The sequence below is a fragment of the Heptranchias perlo genome, chromosome 18 (genome assembly GCF_035084215.1).
Source record: "Heptranchias perlo isolate sHepPer1 chromosome 18, sHepPer1.hap1, whole genome shotgun sequence".
Taxonomy (NCBI): domain Eukaryota; kingdom Metazoa; phylum Chordata; class Chondrichthyes; order Hexanchiformes; family Hexanchidae; genus Heptranchias; species Heptranchias perlo.
This window is the reverse complement of record NC_090342.1, coordinates 58,762,998-58,782,820: the sequence shown is the minus strand read 5'-3', so window position 1 is coordinate 58,782,820 and position 19,823 is coordinate 58,762,998. Positions and strand designations below refer to the sequence as shown.

General features: G+C 52.0%; 1 protein-coding gene across 1 annotated transcript in view; it reads right to left on the bottom strand.

Moving 5' to 3' along the window:
* LOC137334897 (F-actin-monooxygenase MICAL3-like) overlaps positions 1–19,823 on the bottom strand; it is a 173,462-nt gene that overhangs the window by 41,072 nt on the left and 112,567 nt on the right. Inside the window, exons 5-7 of the mRNA XM_067999978.1 lie at positions 11,146–11,247; positions 3,266–3,421; positions 2,197–2,297 (exon numbers count right to left, since the gene is read on the bottom strand). Of these exons, the coding sequence (XP_067856079.1) occupies positions 2,197–2,297; positions 3,266–3,421; positions 11,146–11,247 (359 nt within the window). The remainder of the gene's footprint in view (positions 1–2,196; positions 2,298–3,265; positions 3,422–11,145; positions 11,248–19,823) is intronic.

Sequence of the window (19,823 nt, the reverse complement as noted above, 5' to 3'; positions counted from 1 at the left end):
ATGAACGTCAACATACCATTCGCCTTCCTCAACTGCTTGCTGCACCTGAATGCTCGCTTTCAGCGACTGGTGTACAAGGACACCCAGGTCTCGTTGCACCTCCCCTTTTCCCAATCTATCACCATTCAGATAATAATCTGCCTTTCTGTTTTTACAACCAAAGTGGATAACCTCACATTTATCCACGTTATACTGCATCTGCCATGTTCTTGCCCACTCACCCAACTTGTCTAAATCACATTGGAGCCTCTTTGCATCCTCCTCACAGCTCACATTCCACCCCAGCTTTGTGTTGTCTGCAAACTTGGAAATGTTACATTCAGTTCCCTCATCCAAATCATTGATATATATTGTGAATAAGCTGGGGCCCAAGCACTGATTCCTGCGGTACCCCACTAGTCACTGCCTGCCACCCGGAAAAAGACCCGTTTATTCCTACTCTCTGTTTCCTGTCTGTCAACCAATTCTCAATCCATGTCAGTATATTCCCCCCAATCCCATGTGCTTTAATTTTGCACACTAACCTCTTGTGTGGGACCTTATCAAAAGCCTTCTGAAAATCCAAGTACACCACATCCACTGGTTCTCCCCTATCTATTCTACCAGTTACATCCTCAAAAAACTCCAGTAGATTTGTTAAGCATGGTTTCCCTTTCATAAACCCATGCTGACTTTGTCCAATCCTGTTAATGCCCTCCAAGTGTTCTGTTAACACATCCTTTATAATAGACTCTAGCATTTTCCCCACTACTGATGTTAGGCTAACTGGTCTGTAATTCCTTGTTTTTTCTCTCCCTCCTTTTTTAAATAGTGGGGTTACATTTGCCACCCTCCAATCTGTAGGAACTGTTCCAGAGTCTATAGAATTTTGGAAGATGATCACCAATGCATCCACTATTTCCAGGGTCACTTCCTTCAGTTTTTTCTTTAGGATTAGATTCCATCCTGTAACTAATGTGATTCCTATATTTAAAAATGGAGGTAGAACCAGTCTGTGGAACTGTGGAACTATAGTGATAGGAAAGATAATGGTGTCTTTCCTCAAAGATGTAATAGAAAAACATCTCGAAACCAAATATATAATAAAGAATAGTCTGCTAATTGTATCCTTGTGATTTATATCAATTTGTGTTAATTGTACTCGGGTGGTGTCTATCAATTGGGGACTCTCTTGTATCCATTAATATGAGAGCTTATCTAGGGGGTGCATGGTGGGTAATGTGGAGGTCTGTGAATAAAGGCTTGGAAGCAACTGAAGATCAGGCTCGAGTATTCCATCCTTCACCACCGGGCTATCCAGTTTATTACATAGTCGGCACAGATTTCAAAAGGGAAACTCATATTGGTCCAACCTTATTGAATTCTTTGAAGAAATAACAGAAAGAGTCGACGAGTCATGCAATAGATGTAATATTCTTGTATTTTCAAAAGGCCTTCGATAAGATACCGTGTAGTAGACTCATGACGAAGGTCAGAGCCTGTGGAGTCAGGGGACAAGTAGCAGAATGGATAGCAAGTTGGCTACAAAACTGAAAACAGAGAGTAGGGGGTCAAAGATAGTTACTCAGACTGGCAAAAGGTGGGAAGTGGTGTTCCACAGGGATCGGTGCTGGGACCACTGTTGGTCACAATTTACATTAACAACTTGGACTCAGGAATCGGAAGTACAATTTCAAAATTTGCGGACGACACCAAATTGGGGGGTGTGGTTAATATCTGAGGAGGACTGCGACAAAATAAAGGAAGACATTTATAAACTTGCAGAATGGGCATGTAAGTGGCAAATAAATTTCAATGTGAAATGTGAGGTGGTACATTTTGGTAGGAAAGATAGGGAGGCCACATACCACTTGAATGATAAGTCTGAATGGGATAGAGGAACAAAGGGATCTGAAGGTACAGATACACAAATCACTAAAAGTAGCGACGCAGGTTAATCAGGCCATAAAAAATAGCAAATTAAGCACTGGGGCACATTGAGGGGTTCAGGTGGTTTATATATGGACCAACAGGTACCCAGGAATGAGTTACAGGCTGGAATCTAATCGAGGCATACAGGGGGTTTATATGTTGTGTGACTCCCTATATTTCTCTGATGCGCCCAGGCACTACCTCTGCCTCTCTGTGTGGGGTGTGGTGTGTTTGGGTCCCAGTGCTGCCACACAGAGGATGAGGGGAGAGTGCAGGCCTACCTACCTCTCGTATCACTCCCTTGTCCAGCAGGCTCTGCTTCTTAGCAGTCATGACGAAGTAGTGTGTGTCGTCCTTGTAGTAAACAATGTTTTCTAAATCCACACCTGTGAAAAAATAACACTAGCAAATTAAAGATTGCATCAGCAAAAGTAATCAGGCCGTCAAACTAGTCAAATCCAGCCAAGAACGTGCTCCTCAGCCGCACAAAGTAAAGCCTGTGGTCGTCGATCTGGCCCCTGCCTCAGGGTGACTCTCAACAGCCAGAACCACTGAGCTTCAAGAATACTGTGGGTCAGCGGCTGATCTGATCGGCACTCACCAATAGACCCCTGTATGTACAGGAATCACAGAGAGATAGACAGACAGATAGACTGAGTGAGTGTGTGTGAGTGAGCGAGCGAGTGAGCAAAACTACGGCAGATGGAGTTCAATGTGGGGAAGTGTGTGGATCTGTTAAAGACAAATTGGAATATTTTCTTAATGGTGAGAGACCTGAAACAGTGGAGGAGCAGAGAGATTTAGAGGTCCAAGTACAGAAATCACTAAACGCTAGTGGATAGATACAAAAAGTAATCAAAAATGCTGATGCAATGTTGGCCTTTATCTCAAGGAGGCTGGAATACAAAGGGGTGGAAGTTACACTTCAGTTGTACAGAGCCTTGGTCAGACCTCACCTGGACACTGTGTTCAGTTCTGGGCTCCGCACCTCAGGAAGGATATGTTGGCCTTGGAGGGGGTGCAGCGCAGATTCACCAAAATGATACCAGGACTAAAAGGATTATATTATGAGGACAAGTTCCATAGACTAGGCTTGAATTCCCTTCAGTATAGAAGATTATAGGGTGATTTAAAATAATTGAAGGATTTGATAGAGTAGATAGAAAGAAACTTTACTCTGGTGGGGAGTCCAGGGGGCATAACCTTAAAATTAGAGCTAGACCATTCAGGGGTGATGTCAGGAAGCACTTCGTCACATAAAGGGTAAATGGAAATCTGGAACTATCATTCCCCTGAAGGCTGTAGATACTGGGTCAATTGGAGCTTTCAATACTGAGATTGATAAAATACAAACCCGTGGCTTCCCGCAAGTCCTGGAAAAACTTCTGGTTGAAGATGAAGGCAACGCCGCTAATCTCCTGTGCCCGGGCTTCCTCCCGAGTGTGCCGGTTGATGAAGTTGGCAGTGATGGCAATCGCCAACTTTCCACGGAACTCCTTCCTCCGAAATCCTTAAACAAGAACAGAGTTACTCAGGAGAGTGAGGAGGCTGACTTCAGGCATCTGCTGTCCTTCAATGTTACACAGCCAATCACAAGAAGTCACTGGGCTGGGGCTGAGATGTGATCAGTTATCAGAGCCAATCACAGGGAGTCACTGAGCTGGGGCTGAGATGTGATCAGTTATCAGAGCCAATCACAAGAAGTCACTGGGCTGGGGCTGAGATGTGATCAGTTATCAGAGCCAATCACAGGGAGTCACTGAGCTGGGGCTGAGATGTGATCAGTTATCAGAGCCAATCACAGGGAATCACTGAGCTGGGGCTAAGATGTGATCAGTTATCAGAGCCAATCACAGGGAGTCACTGAGCAGGGGTTGAGATGTGATCAGTTATCAGAGCCAATCACAGGGAGTCATTGAGCAGGGGCTGAGATGTGATCAGTTATCAGAGCCAATCACAGGGAATTACTGAGCAGGGGCTGAGATGTGATCAGTTATCAGAGCCAATCACAGGGAATCACTGAGCAGGGGTTGAGATGTGATCAGTTGTCAGAGCCAATCACAGGGAGTCACTGAGCAGGGGCTGAGATGTGATCAGTTGTCAGAGCCAATCACAGGGCGTCACTGAGCAGGGGCTGAGATGTGATCAGTTGTCAGAGCCAATCACAGGGAGTCATGGAGCAGGGGCTGAGATGTGATCAGTTGTCAGAGCCAATCACAGGGAGTCACTGAGCAGGGGCTGAGATGTGATCAGTTGTCAGAGCCAATCACAGGGAGTCACTGAGCAGGGGCTGAGATGTGATCAGTTGTCAGAGCCAATCACAGGGCGTCACTGAGCAGGGGCTGAGATGTGATCAGTTGTCAGAGCCAATCACAGGGAGTCATGGAGCAGGGGCTGAGATGTGATCAGTTGTCAGAGCCAATCACAGGGAGTCACTGAGCAGGGGCTGAGATGTGATCAGTTGTCAGAGCCAATCACAGGGAGTCACTGAGCAGGGGCTGAGATGTGATCAGTTGTCAGAGCCAATCACAGGGAGTCACTGAGCAGGGGCTGAGATGTGATCAGTTGTCAGAGCCAATCACAGGGAGTCATGGAGCAGGGGCTGAGATGTGATCAGTTGTCAGAGCCAATCACAGGGAGTCACTGAGCAGGGGCTGAGATGTGATCAGTTGTCAGAGCCAATCACAGGGAGTCACTGAGCAGGGGCTGAGATGTGATCAGTTGTCAGAGCCAATCACAGGGAGTCACTGAGCAGGGGCTGAGATGTGATCAGTTGTCAGAGCCAATCACAGGGAGTCACTGAGCAGGGGCTGAGATGTGATCAGTTGTCAGAGCCAATCACAGGGAGTCACTGAGCAGGGGCTGAGATGTGATCAGTTGTCAGAGCCAATCACAGGGAGTCACTGAGCAGGGGCTGAGATGTGATCAGTTGTCAGAGCCAATCACAGGGAGTCACTGAGCTGGGGCTGAGATGTGATCAGTTATCAGAGCCAATCACAGGGAGTCACTGAGCAGGGGCTGAGATGTGATCAGTTGTCAGAGCCAATCACAGGGAGTCACTGAGCAGGGGCTGAGATGTGATCAGTTGTCAGAGCCAATCACAGGGAGTCACTGAGCAGGGGCTGAGATGTGATCAGTTGTCAGAGCCAATCACAGGGAGTCACTGAGCAGGGGCTGAGATGTGATCAGTTGTCAGAGCCAATCACAGGGAGTCACTGAGCTGGGGCTGAGATGTGATCAGTTATCAGAGCCAATCACAGGGAGTCACTGAGCAGGGGCTGAGATGTGATCAGTTGTCAGAGCCAATCACAGGGAGTCACTGAGCAGGGGCTGAGATGTGATCAGTTGTCAGAGCCAATCACAGGGAGTCACTGAGCAGGGGCTGAGATGTGATCAGTTGTCAGAGCCAATCACAGGGAGTCACTGAGCAGGGGCTGAGATGTGATCAGTTGTCAGAGCCAATCACAGGGAGTCACTGAGCAGGGGCTGAGATGTGATCAGTTGTCAGAGCCAATCACAGGGAGTCACTGAGCAGGGGCTGAGATGTGATCAGTTGTCAGAGCCAATCACAGGGAGTCACTGAGCAGGGGCTGAGATGTGATCAGTTGTCAGAGCCAATCACAGGGAGTCACTGAGCAGGGGCTGAGATGTGATCAGTTGTCAGAGCCAATCACAGGGAGTCACTGAGCAGGGGCTGAGATGTGATCAGTTGTCAGAGCCAATCACAGGGAGTCACTGAGCTGGGGCTGAGATGTGATCAGTCGTCAAAGCCAATCACAGGGAGTCACTGAGCTGGGGCTGAGATGTGATCAGTCGTCAGAGCCAATCACAGGGAGTCACTGAGCTGGGGCTGAGATGTGATCAGTTGTCAGAGCCAATCACAGGGAGTCACTGAGCAGGGGCTGAGATGTGATCAGTTGTCAGAGCCAATCACAGGGAGTCACTGAGCAGGGGCTGAGATGTGATCAGTTGTCAGAGCCAATCACAGGGAGTCACTGAGCAGGGGCTGAGATGTGATCAGTTGTCAGAGCCAATCACAGGGAGTCACTGAGCAGGGGCTGAGATGTGATCAGTTGTCAGAGCCAATCAAAGGGAGTCACTGAGCTGGGGCTGAGATGTGATCAGTTGTCAGAGCCAATCACAGGGAGTCACTGAGCAGGGGCTGAGATGTGATCAGTTGTCAGAGCCAATCACAGGGAGTCACTGAGCAGGGGCTGAGATGTGATCAGTTGTCAGAGCCAATCACAGGGAGTCACTGAGCAGGGGCTGAGATGTGATCAGTTGTCAGAGCCAATCACAGGGAGTCACTGAGCAGGGGCTGAGATGTGATCAGTTGTCAGAGCCAATCACAGGGAGTCACTGAGCAGGGGCTGAGATGTGATCAGTTGTCAGAGCCAATCACAGGGAGTCACTGAGCAGGGGCTGAGATGTGATCAGTTGTCAGAGCCAATCACAGGGAGTCACTGAGCTGGGGCTGAGATGTGATCAGTCGTCAAAGCCAATCACAGGGAGTCACTGAGCTGGGGCTGAGATGTGATCAGTCGTCAGAGCCAATCACAGGGAGTCACTGAGCTGGGGCTGAGATGTGATCAGTTGTCAGAGCCAATCACAGGGAGTCACTGAGCAGGGGCTGAGATGTGATCAGTTGTCAGAGCCAATCACAGGGAGTCACTGAGCAGGGGCTGAGATGTGATCAGTTGTCAGAGCCAATCACAGGGAGTCACTGAGCAGGGGCTGAGATGTGATCAGTTGTCAGAGCCAATCACAGGGAGTCACTGAGCAGGGGCTGAGATGTGATCAGTTGTCAGAGCCAATCACAGGGAGTCACTGAGCAGGGGCTGAGATGTGATCAGTTGTCAGAGCCAATCACAGGGAGTCACTGAGCAGGGGCTGAGATGTGATCAGTTGTCAGAGCCAATCACAGGGAGTCACTGAGCAGGGGCTGAGATGTGATCAGTTGTCAGAGCCAATCACAGGGAGTCACTGAGCTGGGGCTGAGATGTGATCAGTTGTCAGAGCCAATCACAGGGAGTCACTGAGCAGGGGCTGAGATGTGATCAGTTGTCAGAGCCAATCACAGGGAGTCACTGAGCAGGGGCTGAGATGTGATCAGTTGTCAGAGCCAATCACAGGGAGTCACTGAGCTGGGGCTGAGATGTGATCAGTTGTCAGAGCCAATCACAGGGAGTCACTGAGCAGGGGCTGAGATGTGATCAGTTGTCAGAGCCAGGGAGTCAGTATTAATGGTGAAGCCATAGCACTGGTGTAATGCAGAGAGAGACTGCACTATTTGCCTCTCACACTATCTTGTTCGTACAGGTGTATTATTAGTGAAAGGATTATTAGTAATAGACTTGTTAGCAAAATTAAAGCCCATGAGATTAACGGGACAGTGGCAGCGTGGATACAAAATGTCTAGGGGACAGAAAGCAGAGAGTAGTGGCAAATGGTTGTTTTTCAGACTGGAGGGAAGTATACAGTGGATTCCCCCAGGGGTCAGTATGAGGACCACTGCAATTTTTGATATATATTAATGACCTGGACTTGGGTGTACAGGGAATAATTTCAAAGTCTGATGACACAAAGCTTGGAAATGCAGTAAACAATGTGGAGGATAGTAACAGACTTCAGGAGGACATAGACAGACTGGTGAAATGGGCAGACACATGGCAAATTAAATTTAATGTAGAAAATTGAGAAGTGATCCATTTTGAATGAGTGGCAATATAAACTAAATGGCACAATGAGATGCAGGAGCAGAGAGACCTGGAGATGTATGTATACAAATGTTTGAAGGTGGCAGGACAAGTTGAGAAGGCTGTTAAAAAAACATACGGGATCCAGGGCTTTATTAATAGAGGCACAGAGTACGAAAGCAAGGAAGTTATGCTAAACCTTTATAATGACGTGGAGATGCCGGTGATGGACTGGGGTGGACAAATGTAAGTAATCTTACAACACCAGGTTATAAAACCTTTATATAACACTGGTTAGGCCTCAGCTGGAGTATTGTGTTCAATTCTGGACACCACATTTTAGGCAGGATGTCAAGGTCTTGGAGAGGGGCAGAAGAGATTTACTAGAATGGTTCCAGGGATGAGCGACTTCAGTTATGTGGAGAGACTGGAGAATCTGAGAACAGAGGAGGTTAAGGGGAGGTTTGATAGAGGTGTTCAAAATTTGGAGGGGTTTTGATAGAGTAAATAAGGAGAAACTGTTTCGAGTAGCAGTAGGGTGGGTAACCAGAGGACACAGATTTAAGGTAATTGGCAAAAGAACCAGGGGGAAGATGAGGAGAATGTTTTTACACTGGGGAGAAGTCCCCTGCTCTTCTTTGAATAGAGCCATGGGATCTGAGAGGGCAGGCGAGGCCTCAGTCCGAAAGACGGCACCTCCGACAGTGCACCACTCCCTCAGTACTGCACTGGGAATGTCAGTCTGGATTGTGGGCTCAAGTCTAGGAAGTGGAGCTTGAACACATGACCTTCAGAGGCGAAAGTGCGAGCACTGAGTCACGGCTGGCACATGATGAGTTGGAATGATTAAGTTTAACTGAAAGTCTTTCAGTCTGTGCCTACTGAGGAGGGAATCTCTTCACGGTCAATTGTGCCACTGTTACACCAATGGAACACTCGTGCCCGCCGGGGGTCAGGAGGGTTTCCTGGGTCAGCTTATTTGCATCCCCACTGAAGTAATGATTGGTGTAAATCCCGTGTGAAATGGGTGTAATCTGCTGGAGTGCAGCCTTTAAAAAGATTTAAATTTCCACATTTCCACAAATTTCCAGCATTTTCCACATTCACCTGAGGAAGGAGGAAGCCTCCGAAAGCTTGTGGATTTTTAAATAAAATTGTTGGACTATAACTTGGTGTTGTAAAATTGTTTACAATTGTCAACCCCAGTCCATCACCGGCATCTCCACATCTTAAAAAGACTGTTCAGGCTGCACACACCAGCAGCAGACTGGAGAACAACCAAGTAAGGAAGGAGAGTGCTGGACTCGCACACTCCACACTTCCATAACGGCACTGCAGGTCTCATCGGACTTATCGAGATCGGACACAGGCCCACCCCCACCGCACAGACCAGACACACAATCACCCCCACCGCACAGACCAGACACACAATCACCCCCACCGCACAGACCAGACACACAATCACCCCCACCGCACAGACCAGACACACGACCACCCCCACCGCACAGACCAGACACACAATCACCCCCACCGCACAGACCAGACACACGACCACCCCCACCGCACAGACCAGACACACGACCACCCCCACCGCACAGACCAGACACACGACCACCCCCACCGCACAGACCAGACACACGACCACCCCCACCGCACAGACCAGACACACGACCACCCCCACCGCACAGACCAGACACACGACCACCCCCACCGCACAGACCAGGCACAGGCCCCCCCCCCCACCGCACAGACCAGACACACGACCACCCCCACCGCACAGACCAGACACACGACCACCCCCACCGCACAGACCAGGCACAGGCCCCCCCCACCCCCCGACCACCCCCACCGCACAGACCAGACACAGGCCCCCCCCACCCCCCGACCGTCCCCCCTGACCACCCCCCCCTGCACGGAGCGGACACAGGCCCACCCAGGATCACTCTCCCTGAACAGATCGGGCACAGATCAATTGGTCTGATTTGTGCCCTAAAAATGATCACAACACATACAGGAGTATTCGTCACTCCTGCTCTCTTCCTGGGCCACTCCGCTCTCGCCCTGACTCAGCTGTTCTTTCCATGGGACACTCCACTTTCGCCCGGTCACTCCTGCCCTCAGTCAGACACTGCATTCTCGCCCCGTCACTCCTGCCCTCTCCGTCAGACACTCCACTCTCGCCCCGTCACTCCTGCCCTCAGTCAGACACTGCATTCTCGCCCCGTCACTCCTGCCCTCTCCGTCACACTCCACTCTCGCCCCGTCACTCCTGCCCTCTCAGTCAGACACTCCACTCTCGCCCCGTCACTCCTGCCCTCTCCGTCAGATACTCCGCTCTCGCCCATCACTCCTGCCCTCTCCGTCAGACACTCCGCTCTCGCCCGTCACTCCTGCCCTCTCCGTCAGACACTCCACTCTCGCCTGGTCACTCCTGCCCTCTCCGTCATACAGTCCGCTCTCACCCCGTCACTCCTGCTCTCTCCATGGGACGCTCCGTTCTCACCCCGTCACTCCTGCTCTCTCCGTCAGAAATTCCACTCTCGCCCAGTCACTCCTGCCCTCTCTGTGGAACACTGCGTTCTCGCTCCGTCACTTCTGCTCTCTACGTGGGACACTGCGTTCTCGCCCTGTCACTCCTGCTCTCTCCGTCAGACACTCCGTTCTCGCCCAGTCACTCCTGCCCTCTCTGTGGAACACTGTGTTCTTGCTCCGTCACTCCTGCTCTCTCCGTGGGACACTGCGTTCTCTCCCCGTCACTCCTGCTCTCTCCGTCAGAAATTCCACTCTCGCCCAGTCGCTCCTGCCCTCTCTGTGGAACACTGCGTTCTTGCCCCGTCACTCCTGCTCTCTCCGTGGGACACTGCGCTCTCGCCCCGTCACTCCTGCTCTCTCCGTCAGACACTCCGTTCTAGCCCCGTCACTCCTGCTCTCTCCGTCGGAAATTCCACTCTCGCCCAGTCACTCCTGCTCTCTCTGTGGGACACTGCGTTCTCGTCCGTCACTCCTACTCTCTCCGTGGGTCCCACGTTCTCGCCCCGTCACTCCTGCTCTCTCCGTTAGACACTCTGTTCTCCCCCGTCACTCCTGCCCCTCTGTCAGACACTCCATTCTCACCCAGTCACTTCCGCCCTGTCCGTCAGAAACTCCGTCCTCCCCCCGTCACTCCTGCCCTCTCCATCCTCCTCCCATCACTCCTGCCCTCTCTGTGGGACACTGTGTTCTCGCTCCGTCACTCCTGCTGTCTCCATGGGACTCTGCGCTCTCGCCCCGTCACTCCTGCTCTCTCCGTCCTCCTCCCATCACTCCTGCTGTCTCCATGGGACTCTGCGCTCTTGCCCCGTCACTCCTGCTCTCTCCATGGGACTCTGCGCTCTCGCCCCGTCACTCCTGCTCTCTCTGTGGGACACTGCGCTCTCACCCGGTCACTCCTGCCCTCTCTGTCAGACACTCCGTCCTCCCCCCGTCACTCCTGCCCTCTCTGTGGGACACTCTGCTCTCCCCCCCGTCCCTCCTGCTCGCTCCCTGGGACCCTGCTTACCTTCCAGTGTATTCCTTCGGCCGTCAGCACCAATCACAACCTCGAATTCAAACAGTGCCACTTTGTTGTTTGGAGGATTAATGTCTGCTCTCCAGCCAAAATCTGCAATCAGAAGCAAGGTCCACTCATTAGCAAAGGGCATTCGAGCAGGCCGACTCATATGTGGGATGTGTGATGATCAGTGATGATGCCAGCTCCCAGGACTTGATTCCTTAAAGGTTCTGACTCAGGGTCACGTATTAAAGCAGCAGCACATAAGCACATTTGTTACAGATCCTTTCAATCCACAGAGACTCAGCCTCGAGGGGTAATTTTAGCCCCAAAGAATGGGTAGGCTGGGGACAGGTGGAAGGTTAAAATAATAGCTTTTTGAAGCGTGACCACAACCTGGCTCCAACATGGGTTTAACGTGGGCACATCTGGATGTGCAGGCAGCCGAAACCCAGAAGTCACATCCCCAATTAATACCGGCGGACAGATCATTAAAGGGGCAATTTACCTCCTTCAAATACTTGAGGTAGGTAATATGTTGTTGATTCTGAATTTTAAAAGGAATTTTACTTCACCTGCACGGTTTTCCCATGGCTTCTGAATCTCACCATTGAAATGGAGGCGAGATGCAGCCAGAGGTGATTTGGCCCTTTAAACCTGTGATTGACACATCTCAGGAACAGCTCAGCACTTGCAGCTGGTCTCAGTTCTCTCAGGCAAACTTTTGGTTGAGAGTTCTTTGTGTTGGGTCTCTTCACTCTTCCAGCCATCACTCAATTAAATTAAAGATTCAGAAAATAATCAATTGTTAACACCCTGAATCAATCTTGAGGGTGTGCACAAGCTTAGATTTTTAAGAATGATGACAAAATCTGAAATATTGCAATATTCTGAAGTGAAGTTACTGGAATCATAAAATTTTATAAGAACTTGGCTCTTTTGCTTATATAAATTATAGCACTTCAAATATGTTTCCAATTCTCATCCATTCTTTGCCTTTTTATGGTCCATCTCTTCCCTTCTTTTTCTGGCTTTCTCATTCCCCATCTTTGGCAATAGACTTTCCACAGATATTTATTATAAGCTTGGACTCCACAACTATTTGGATTGTGTTTCTTCCCACCCCACTTCCAGTAAATACTTCATCCCTTTCTCTAATTTTCTCCTTCTCTGTCATATCTGCTCTAATAAATCTACTTTCCACACAGAGTTCCTAAAGGTCCTTCTTTTTCCTCAGCTGAGTCTTCCCTCAGCAATGGTTGACGGGCCCTTTGATTGAATCCACCACATTTCCCATATGCAGCGGGATATAACTGCCAGGGACATCCATTATGCTTTTCATCTTTTAATGCTAATGCTGGTGCTGTTAGGAAGTTCAAAAAATGAATGTTACTTATATTGCACTGATGATGAAGTTTCTTCTCTCCTGCTCACCCTGGTTTATGTTCCTTATTTCTGGCCTAAATCTGGAGCCAGCTCTTCATGCCCTCTCTCCTCTCAATGCTTCTCCCTTCCCTACCCTTCCTATCCCCCTCACTCAGTCTCCTCTCACCCCTTCTCCCTTCCCTACCCTTCCTCTCCCCCTCACTCAGTCTGCTTCAATGCTTCTCCCTTTCACTCACCCCTTCCCTCCCTGTCTTGGTTCAATTAACTCCTTTGTTTGACCTGAAAGGTTTCACTGGTTTTGACTCCCAATGTGCAATGCCAGGGGAGATCAACTAGCGGAAACTGCAGCCATTGAAAAGAAATCTCTCCACCACAGGACCACCATTGCATTGCTTTCTGCATCCCCCGGTACAATAATAAACGTGGCCTCCACTCAACTCAGCAAAAAAACACAAATCAAACCCCACCCACCGAGCAAAAATTGGGAACCAAGCCAATGAGCATATATCGAGAACAACCACCCCCCACCCCCAACAAAAAAATGACCATAAGCCCAAATGCATCCCCACAGGATAGGGCCACAAACACATCACAGGAATTCCAGGATAGGACAACAAACCTTCTCACCCGTGGCTCAGTGGGTAGCACTCTTGCCTCTGAAGTAGATGGTAGTGGGTTCAAATCCCACTCCAGGGACTTGAGCAGAAAATCCAGGTTAATACTCGACTGCATTACTGAGGGAGAGCTGCATTGTTGGAAGTGCCATCTTTCGGATGAGATGTTAAACTAAGGCCTCCTCTGCCCTCTCAGGTGGATATAAAAGATCTCATGGCATTATTTTGAAGATGAGCAGAGGCGTTCTCCTTGGTGTTCTGGCCAATATTTATCCCTCAACCAACATCATTAAAACAGATTATCTGGTCGTTATCTCATTTTTGTTTGTGGGATCTTGCTGTGCGCAAATTGGCTGCCACGTTTCCAACATTACAACAGTGACTACACTGCTAAAAAGTACTTCATTGGCTGCAAAGCACTTTGGGACGTCCTGAGGTTGTGAAAGGCGTTATATAAATGCAAGTCTTTCTTTCTCCTCCCCACCAATGAGCATATGATTCTGGCATAGGATCACAAACTCTCATTCACCCCCAACGACCCCCATCTCAGAAATTACTGGTAAGGATTTAAACCAACATTCACCGAGACCCCCCCATCCCCGATGGAAGAGACCCCACCCCCGATTGCCTTCGATATGTTACTGCATTGTAGACTCATGATTAAGGTCAGGGGATAGGTAGCAGAATGGATAGCAAACTGGCTACAAAACAGAAAAAGGAGAACAGGGTTAAGGGTAGTTACTCAGACTGGCAGAAGGTGGGAAGTGGTGTTCCACAGGGATCGGTGCTGGGACCACTGTTGGTCACAATTTACATCAACAATTTGGACTCGGGAATCGGAAGTACAATTTCAAAATTTGTGGACAACACCAAGTTGGGGGGTGTATTTAATACAAAGGAAGAATGCATCAAAATGCAAGAGGCCATTAATAAACTTGCAGAATGGGCCTGTAATTGGCAAATGAATTTCAATATAGATAAGTGTGAGGTGGTGCATTTTAATAGGAACAATTAGGAGGCCACATACTGCTTGGATAATAAGAGTCGAAATGGGGTAGAGGAGCAGAGGGATCTCGGAGTATAGCTACACAAATCACTATTAATAAGGGCATAAAAAAAGCAAATCAAGCACTGGGATTCATTTCTAGAGGGATAGAATTGAAAAGCAGAAGTTTTTTTTCATTCGTTCATGGGATGTGGGCGTCGCTGGCGAGGCCGGCATTTATTGCCCAACCCTAATTGCCCTTGAGAAGGTGGTGGTGAGCCGCCTTCTTGAACCACTGCAGTCCGTGTGGTGAAGGTTCTCCCACTGTGCTGTTAGGAAGGGAGTTCCAGGATTTTGACCCAGCGACAATGAAGGAACGGCGATATATTTCCAGGACAGGATGGTATGTGACTTGGAGGGAAACGTGCAGGTGGTGTTGTTCCCATGTGCCTGCTGCCCTTGTCCTTCTAGGTGGTAGAGGTCGTGGGTTTGGGAGGTGCTGTCGAAGAAGCCTTGGCGAGTTGCTGCAGTGCCTCTTGGAAAAGATACACACTGCAGCCACGGTGCGCCAGTGGTGAAGGGAGTTTAGGGTGGTGGATGGGGTGCCAATCAAGCGGGCTGCTTTGTCCTGGATGGTGTCGAGCTTCTTGAGTGTTGCTGGAGCTGCACTGATCCAGGCAAGTGGAGAGTATTCCATCACACTCCTGACTTGTGCCTTGTAGATGGTGCAAAGGCTTTGGGGAAGTCAGGAGGTGAGTCACTTGCTGCAGAATACCTAGCCTCTGACTTGCTCATGTAACCACAGTATTTAAGTGGTTGGTCCAGTTAAGTTTCTGGTCAATGGTGACCACCCGAATGGTGGAGGGATTCGGCGATGGTAATGCCATTGGATGTCAAGAGGAGGTGATTAGACTCTCTCTTATTGGAGATGGTCATTGCCTGGCACTTGTGTGGCACGAATGTTACTTGCCACTTGTCAGCCCAAGTTATGTTAAACTTGTATAGAACCTTGGATAGACCACACTTGGAGTACTGTGCACAGTTCTGGTCTGCATATTATAGAAAGGATAGAGAGGCATTGGAGAGGGTGCAAAAAAGATTCACAAGGATGATACCAGAACTGAAAGGATAGCCTTATCCAGAAATGCTGAACAGGCTGGGACTCTTTTCTCTACAAAAGAGAAGGCTAAGGGGTGACCTGATAGAGGTCTTTAGAATAATGAATGGGTTTGATAGGGTAGACGTAGAGAAAATGTTTCCACTTGGGGCTGCTAGACAGAAAACGGAGTAAAAAAATTCCAATGAAGCTGCCATCCTCATGGGATTTCCAGGCTTCCTGGGCCCCGACAGACCCCACCTCACCCGCCTGCTCCCTCCCCACCTTCCAGGCAATATTGGGGCTATTGTGTCCAATTCGGAGCAACACACTTTAGGAAAGTTGTCAAGTCCTTGGAGAGGGTACAAACAAGATTTAATAGAATGGTACCAGGGACGAGGGACTTCAGTGACGTGGAGAGACTGGAGATGCTGGGGTTCTTCTACTTAAATAGCAGAGAAGGTTAAGGGGAGATTTGATAGAGGTGTTAAAAATCATGAAGGGTTTTAATAGAGTAAATAAGGAGAAACTGTTTCAATTGGCAGAAGGGTCGGTAACCAGAGGACACAGATTTAAGGTGATCGGCAAAAGAACCAGGGGGAAGATGGGGACAAATTTTCTTTACGCAGTGAGTTGTGATGATCTGTGAATGCACTGCCTGAAAGGGCGGTGGAAGCAGATTCAATAATAACTTTCAAAAGGGAATTGGATAAATATTTGAAATGGAAATATTTCCGGGGCTTTGGGGAAAGAGCAGGGGAGTGGGACTAATTGGAGAGCTCTTTCAAAGAGCCGGCACAGGTACTCCTTCTGTGCTGTATCATTCGTTGATTCTATGCACACCCGCACAGCTCCTGACACCCGCACAGCGCCTCACACCCACACGGGCGCCTCACACCCGCACAGCGCCTCACACCCACACGGGCGCCTCACACCCACACGGGCGCCTCACACCCGCACAGCGCCTCACACCCACACGGGCGCCTCACACCCACACGGGCGCCTCACACCCGCACAGCACCTCACAGTCACACGGGCGCCTCACACCCACACGGGCGCCTCACACCCGCACAGCGCCTCACACCCGCACAGCTCCTCACACCCGCACAGCGCCTCACACCCACACAGCGCCTCACACACACACAGCGCCTCACAGTCACACAGCTCCTCACAGTCACACAGCGCCTCACACCCACACAGCTCCTCACAGTCACACAGCTCCTCACAGTCACACAGCGCCTCACACCCACACAGCTCCTCACAGTCACACAGCTCCTCACAGTCACACAGCGCCTCACACCCACACAGCTCCTCTCAGTCACACAGCGCCTCACACCCACACAGCGCATCACACCCACACAGCGCCTCACAATCACACAGCTCCTCACACCCGCACAGCTCCTCACACCCGCACAGCTCCTCACACCCACACAGCTCCTCACACCCACACAGCGCCTCACACCCACACAGCTCCTCACAGTCACACAGCGCCTCACACCCACACAGCGCCTCACACCCACACAGCGCCTCACAATCACACAGCTCCTCACACCCACACAGCGCCTCACACCCACACAGCGCCTCACAATCACACAGCTCCTCACAATCACACAGCTCCTCACACCCGCACAGCGCCTCACACCCACACAGCGCCTCACACCCACACAGCGCCTCACACCCACACAGCGCCTCACACCCGCACAGCGCCTCACACCCACACAGCGCCTCACACCCGCACAGCGCCTCACAATCACACAGCTCCTCACAATCACACAGCGCCTCACACCCACACAGCGCCTCACACCCACACAGCGCCTCACAATCACACAGCTCCTCACAGTCACACAGCTCCTCACACCCGCACAGCGCCTCACACCCGCACAGCTCCTCACACCCACACAGCTCCTCACACCCGCACAGCTCCTCACAGTCACACAGCGCCTCACACCCACACAGCGCCTCACACCCGCACAGCGCCTCACAGTCACACAGCGCCTCACACCCGCACAGCTCCTCACAATCACACAGCTCCTCACACCCGCACAGCGCCTCACAATCACACAGCTCCTCACAATCACACAGCGCCTCACACCCACACAGCGCCTCACACCCACACAGCGCCTCACACCCGCACAGCGCCTCACACCCGCACAGCGCCTCACACCCGCACAGCGCCTCACACCCACACAGCTCCTCACAATCACACAGCGCCTCACACCCACACAGCGCCTCACACCCGCACAGCGCCTCACACCCGCACAGCGCCTCACACCCGCACAGCTCCTCACACCCGCACAGCTCCTCACACCCGCACAGCTCCTCACAGTCACACAGCTCCTCACACCCGCACAGCTCCTCACACCCACACAGCTCCTCACACCCGCACAGCTCCTCACACCCGCACAGCTCCTCACACCCGCACAGCTCCTCACACCCACACAGCTCCTCACACCCGCACAGCTCCTCACACCCGCACAGCTCCTCACAGTCACACAGCTCCTCACACCCACACAGCGCCTCACACCCGCACAGCTCCTCACAGTCACACAGCTCCTCACACCCACACAGCTCCTCACACCCGCACAGCTCCTCACACCCGCACAGCTCCTCACACCCGCACAGCTCCTCACACCCACACAGCTCCTCACACCCGCACAGCTCCTCACACCCGCACAGCTCCTCACAGTCACACAGCTCCTCACACCCACACAGCGCCTCACACCCGCACAGCTCCTCACAGTCACACAGCTCCTCACACCCACACAGCTCCTCACACCCGCACAGCTCCTCACACCCGCACAGCGCCTCACACCCGCACAGCTCCTCACACCCGCACAGCTCCTCACAGTCACACAGCTCCTCACACCCGCACAGCGCCTCACACCCGCACAGCGCCTCACACCCGCACAGCGCCTCACAATCACACAGCTCCTCACAATCACACAGCTCCTCACAGTCACACAGCGCCTCACACCCGCACAGCGCCTCACACCCGCACAGCGCCTCACACCCGCACAGCGCCTCACACCCGCACAGCTCCTCACACCCGCACAGCGCCTCACACCCGCACAGCGCCTCACACCCACACAGCGCCTCACAATCACACAGCTCCTCACAATCACACAGCTCCTCACAGTCACACAGCGCCTCACACCCGCACAGCGCCTCACACCCGCACAGCGCCTCACACCCACACAGCGCCTCACACCCGCACAGCGCCTCACACCCGCACAGCTCCTCACACCCGCACAGCTCCTCACAATCACACAGCGCCTCACACCCACACAGCGCCTCACACCCACACAGCTCCTCACACCCGCACAGCTCCTCACAATCACACAGCTCCTCACACCCGCACAGCTCCTCACACCCGCACAGCGCCTCACACCCACACAGCTCCTCACACCCGCACAGCTCCTCACACCCACACAGCGCCTCACACCCACACAGCGCCTCACACCCACACAGCTCCTCACACCCGCACAGCTCCTCACACCCACACAACGCCTCACACCCACACAGCGCCTCACACCCACACAGCTCCTCACACCCGCACAGCTCCTCACACCCGCACAGCGCCTCACACCCGCACAGCGCCTCACACCCGCACAGCGCCTCACACCCACACAGCTCCTCACAGTCACACAGCTCCTCACAGTCACACAGCTGCTCACAATCACACAGCTCCTCACACCCACACAGCTCCTCAAACCCACACAGCTCCTCACACCCGCACAGCTCCTCACACCCGCACAGCTCCTCACAGTCACACAGCGCCTCACACCCGCACAGCTCCTCACACCCGCACAGCTCCTCACACCCGCACAGCGCCTCACACCCGCACAGCGCCTCACACCCGCACAGCTCCTCACACCCGCACAGCTCCTCACACCCGCACAGCTCCTCACACCCACACAGCTCCTCACACCCGCACAGCTCCTCACACCCACACAGCTCCTCACACCCACACAGCTCCTCACACCCACACAGCTCCTCACAGTCACACAGCTCCTCACAGTCACACAGCTCCTCACACCCGCACAGCTCCTCACACCCACACAGCTCCTCACACCCGCACAGCTCCTCACACCCACACAGCTCCTCACACCCGCACAGCTCCTCACACCCACACAGCTCCTCACACCCGCACAGCTCCTCACACCCACACAGCTCCTCACACCCACACAGCTCCTCACAGTCACACAGCTCCTCACACCCACACAGCTCCTCAAAGTCACACAGCTCCTCACACCCGCACAGCTCCTCACACCCACACAGCTCCTCACACCCGCACAGCTCCTCACACCCACACAGCGCCTCACACCCACACAGCTCCTCACAGTCACACAGCTCCTCACACCCACACAGCTCCTCACACCCGCACAGCGCCTCACACCCACACAGCGCCTCACACCCACACAGCTCCTCACACCCACACAGCTCCTCACACCCACACAGCGCCTCACACCCGCACAGCTCCTCACACCCGCACAGCGCCTCACACCCGCACAGCTCCTCACAGTCACACAGCGCCTCACAGTCACACAGCTCCTCACACCCACACAGCTCCTCACAATCACACAGCGCCTCACAGTCACACAGCTCC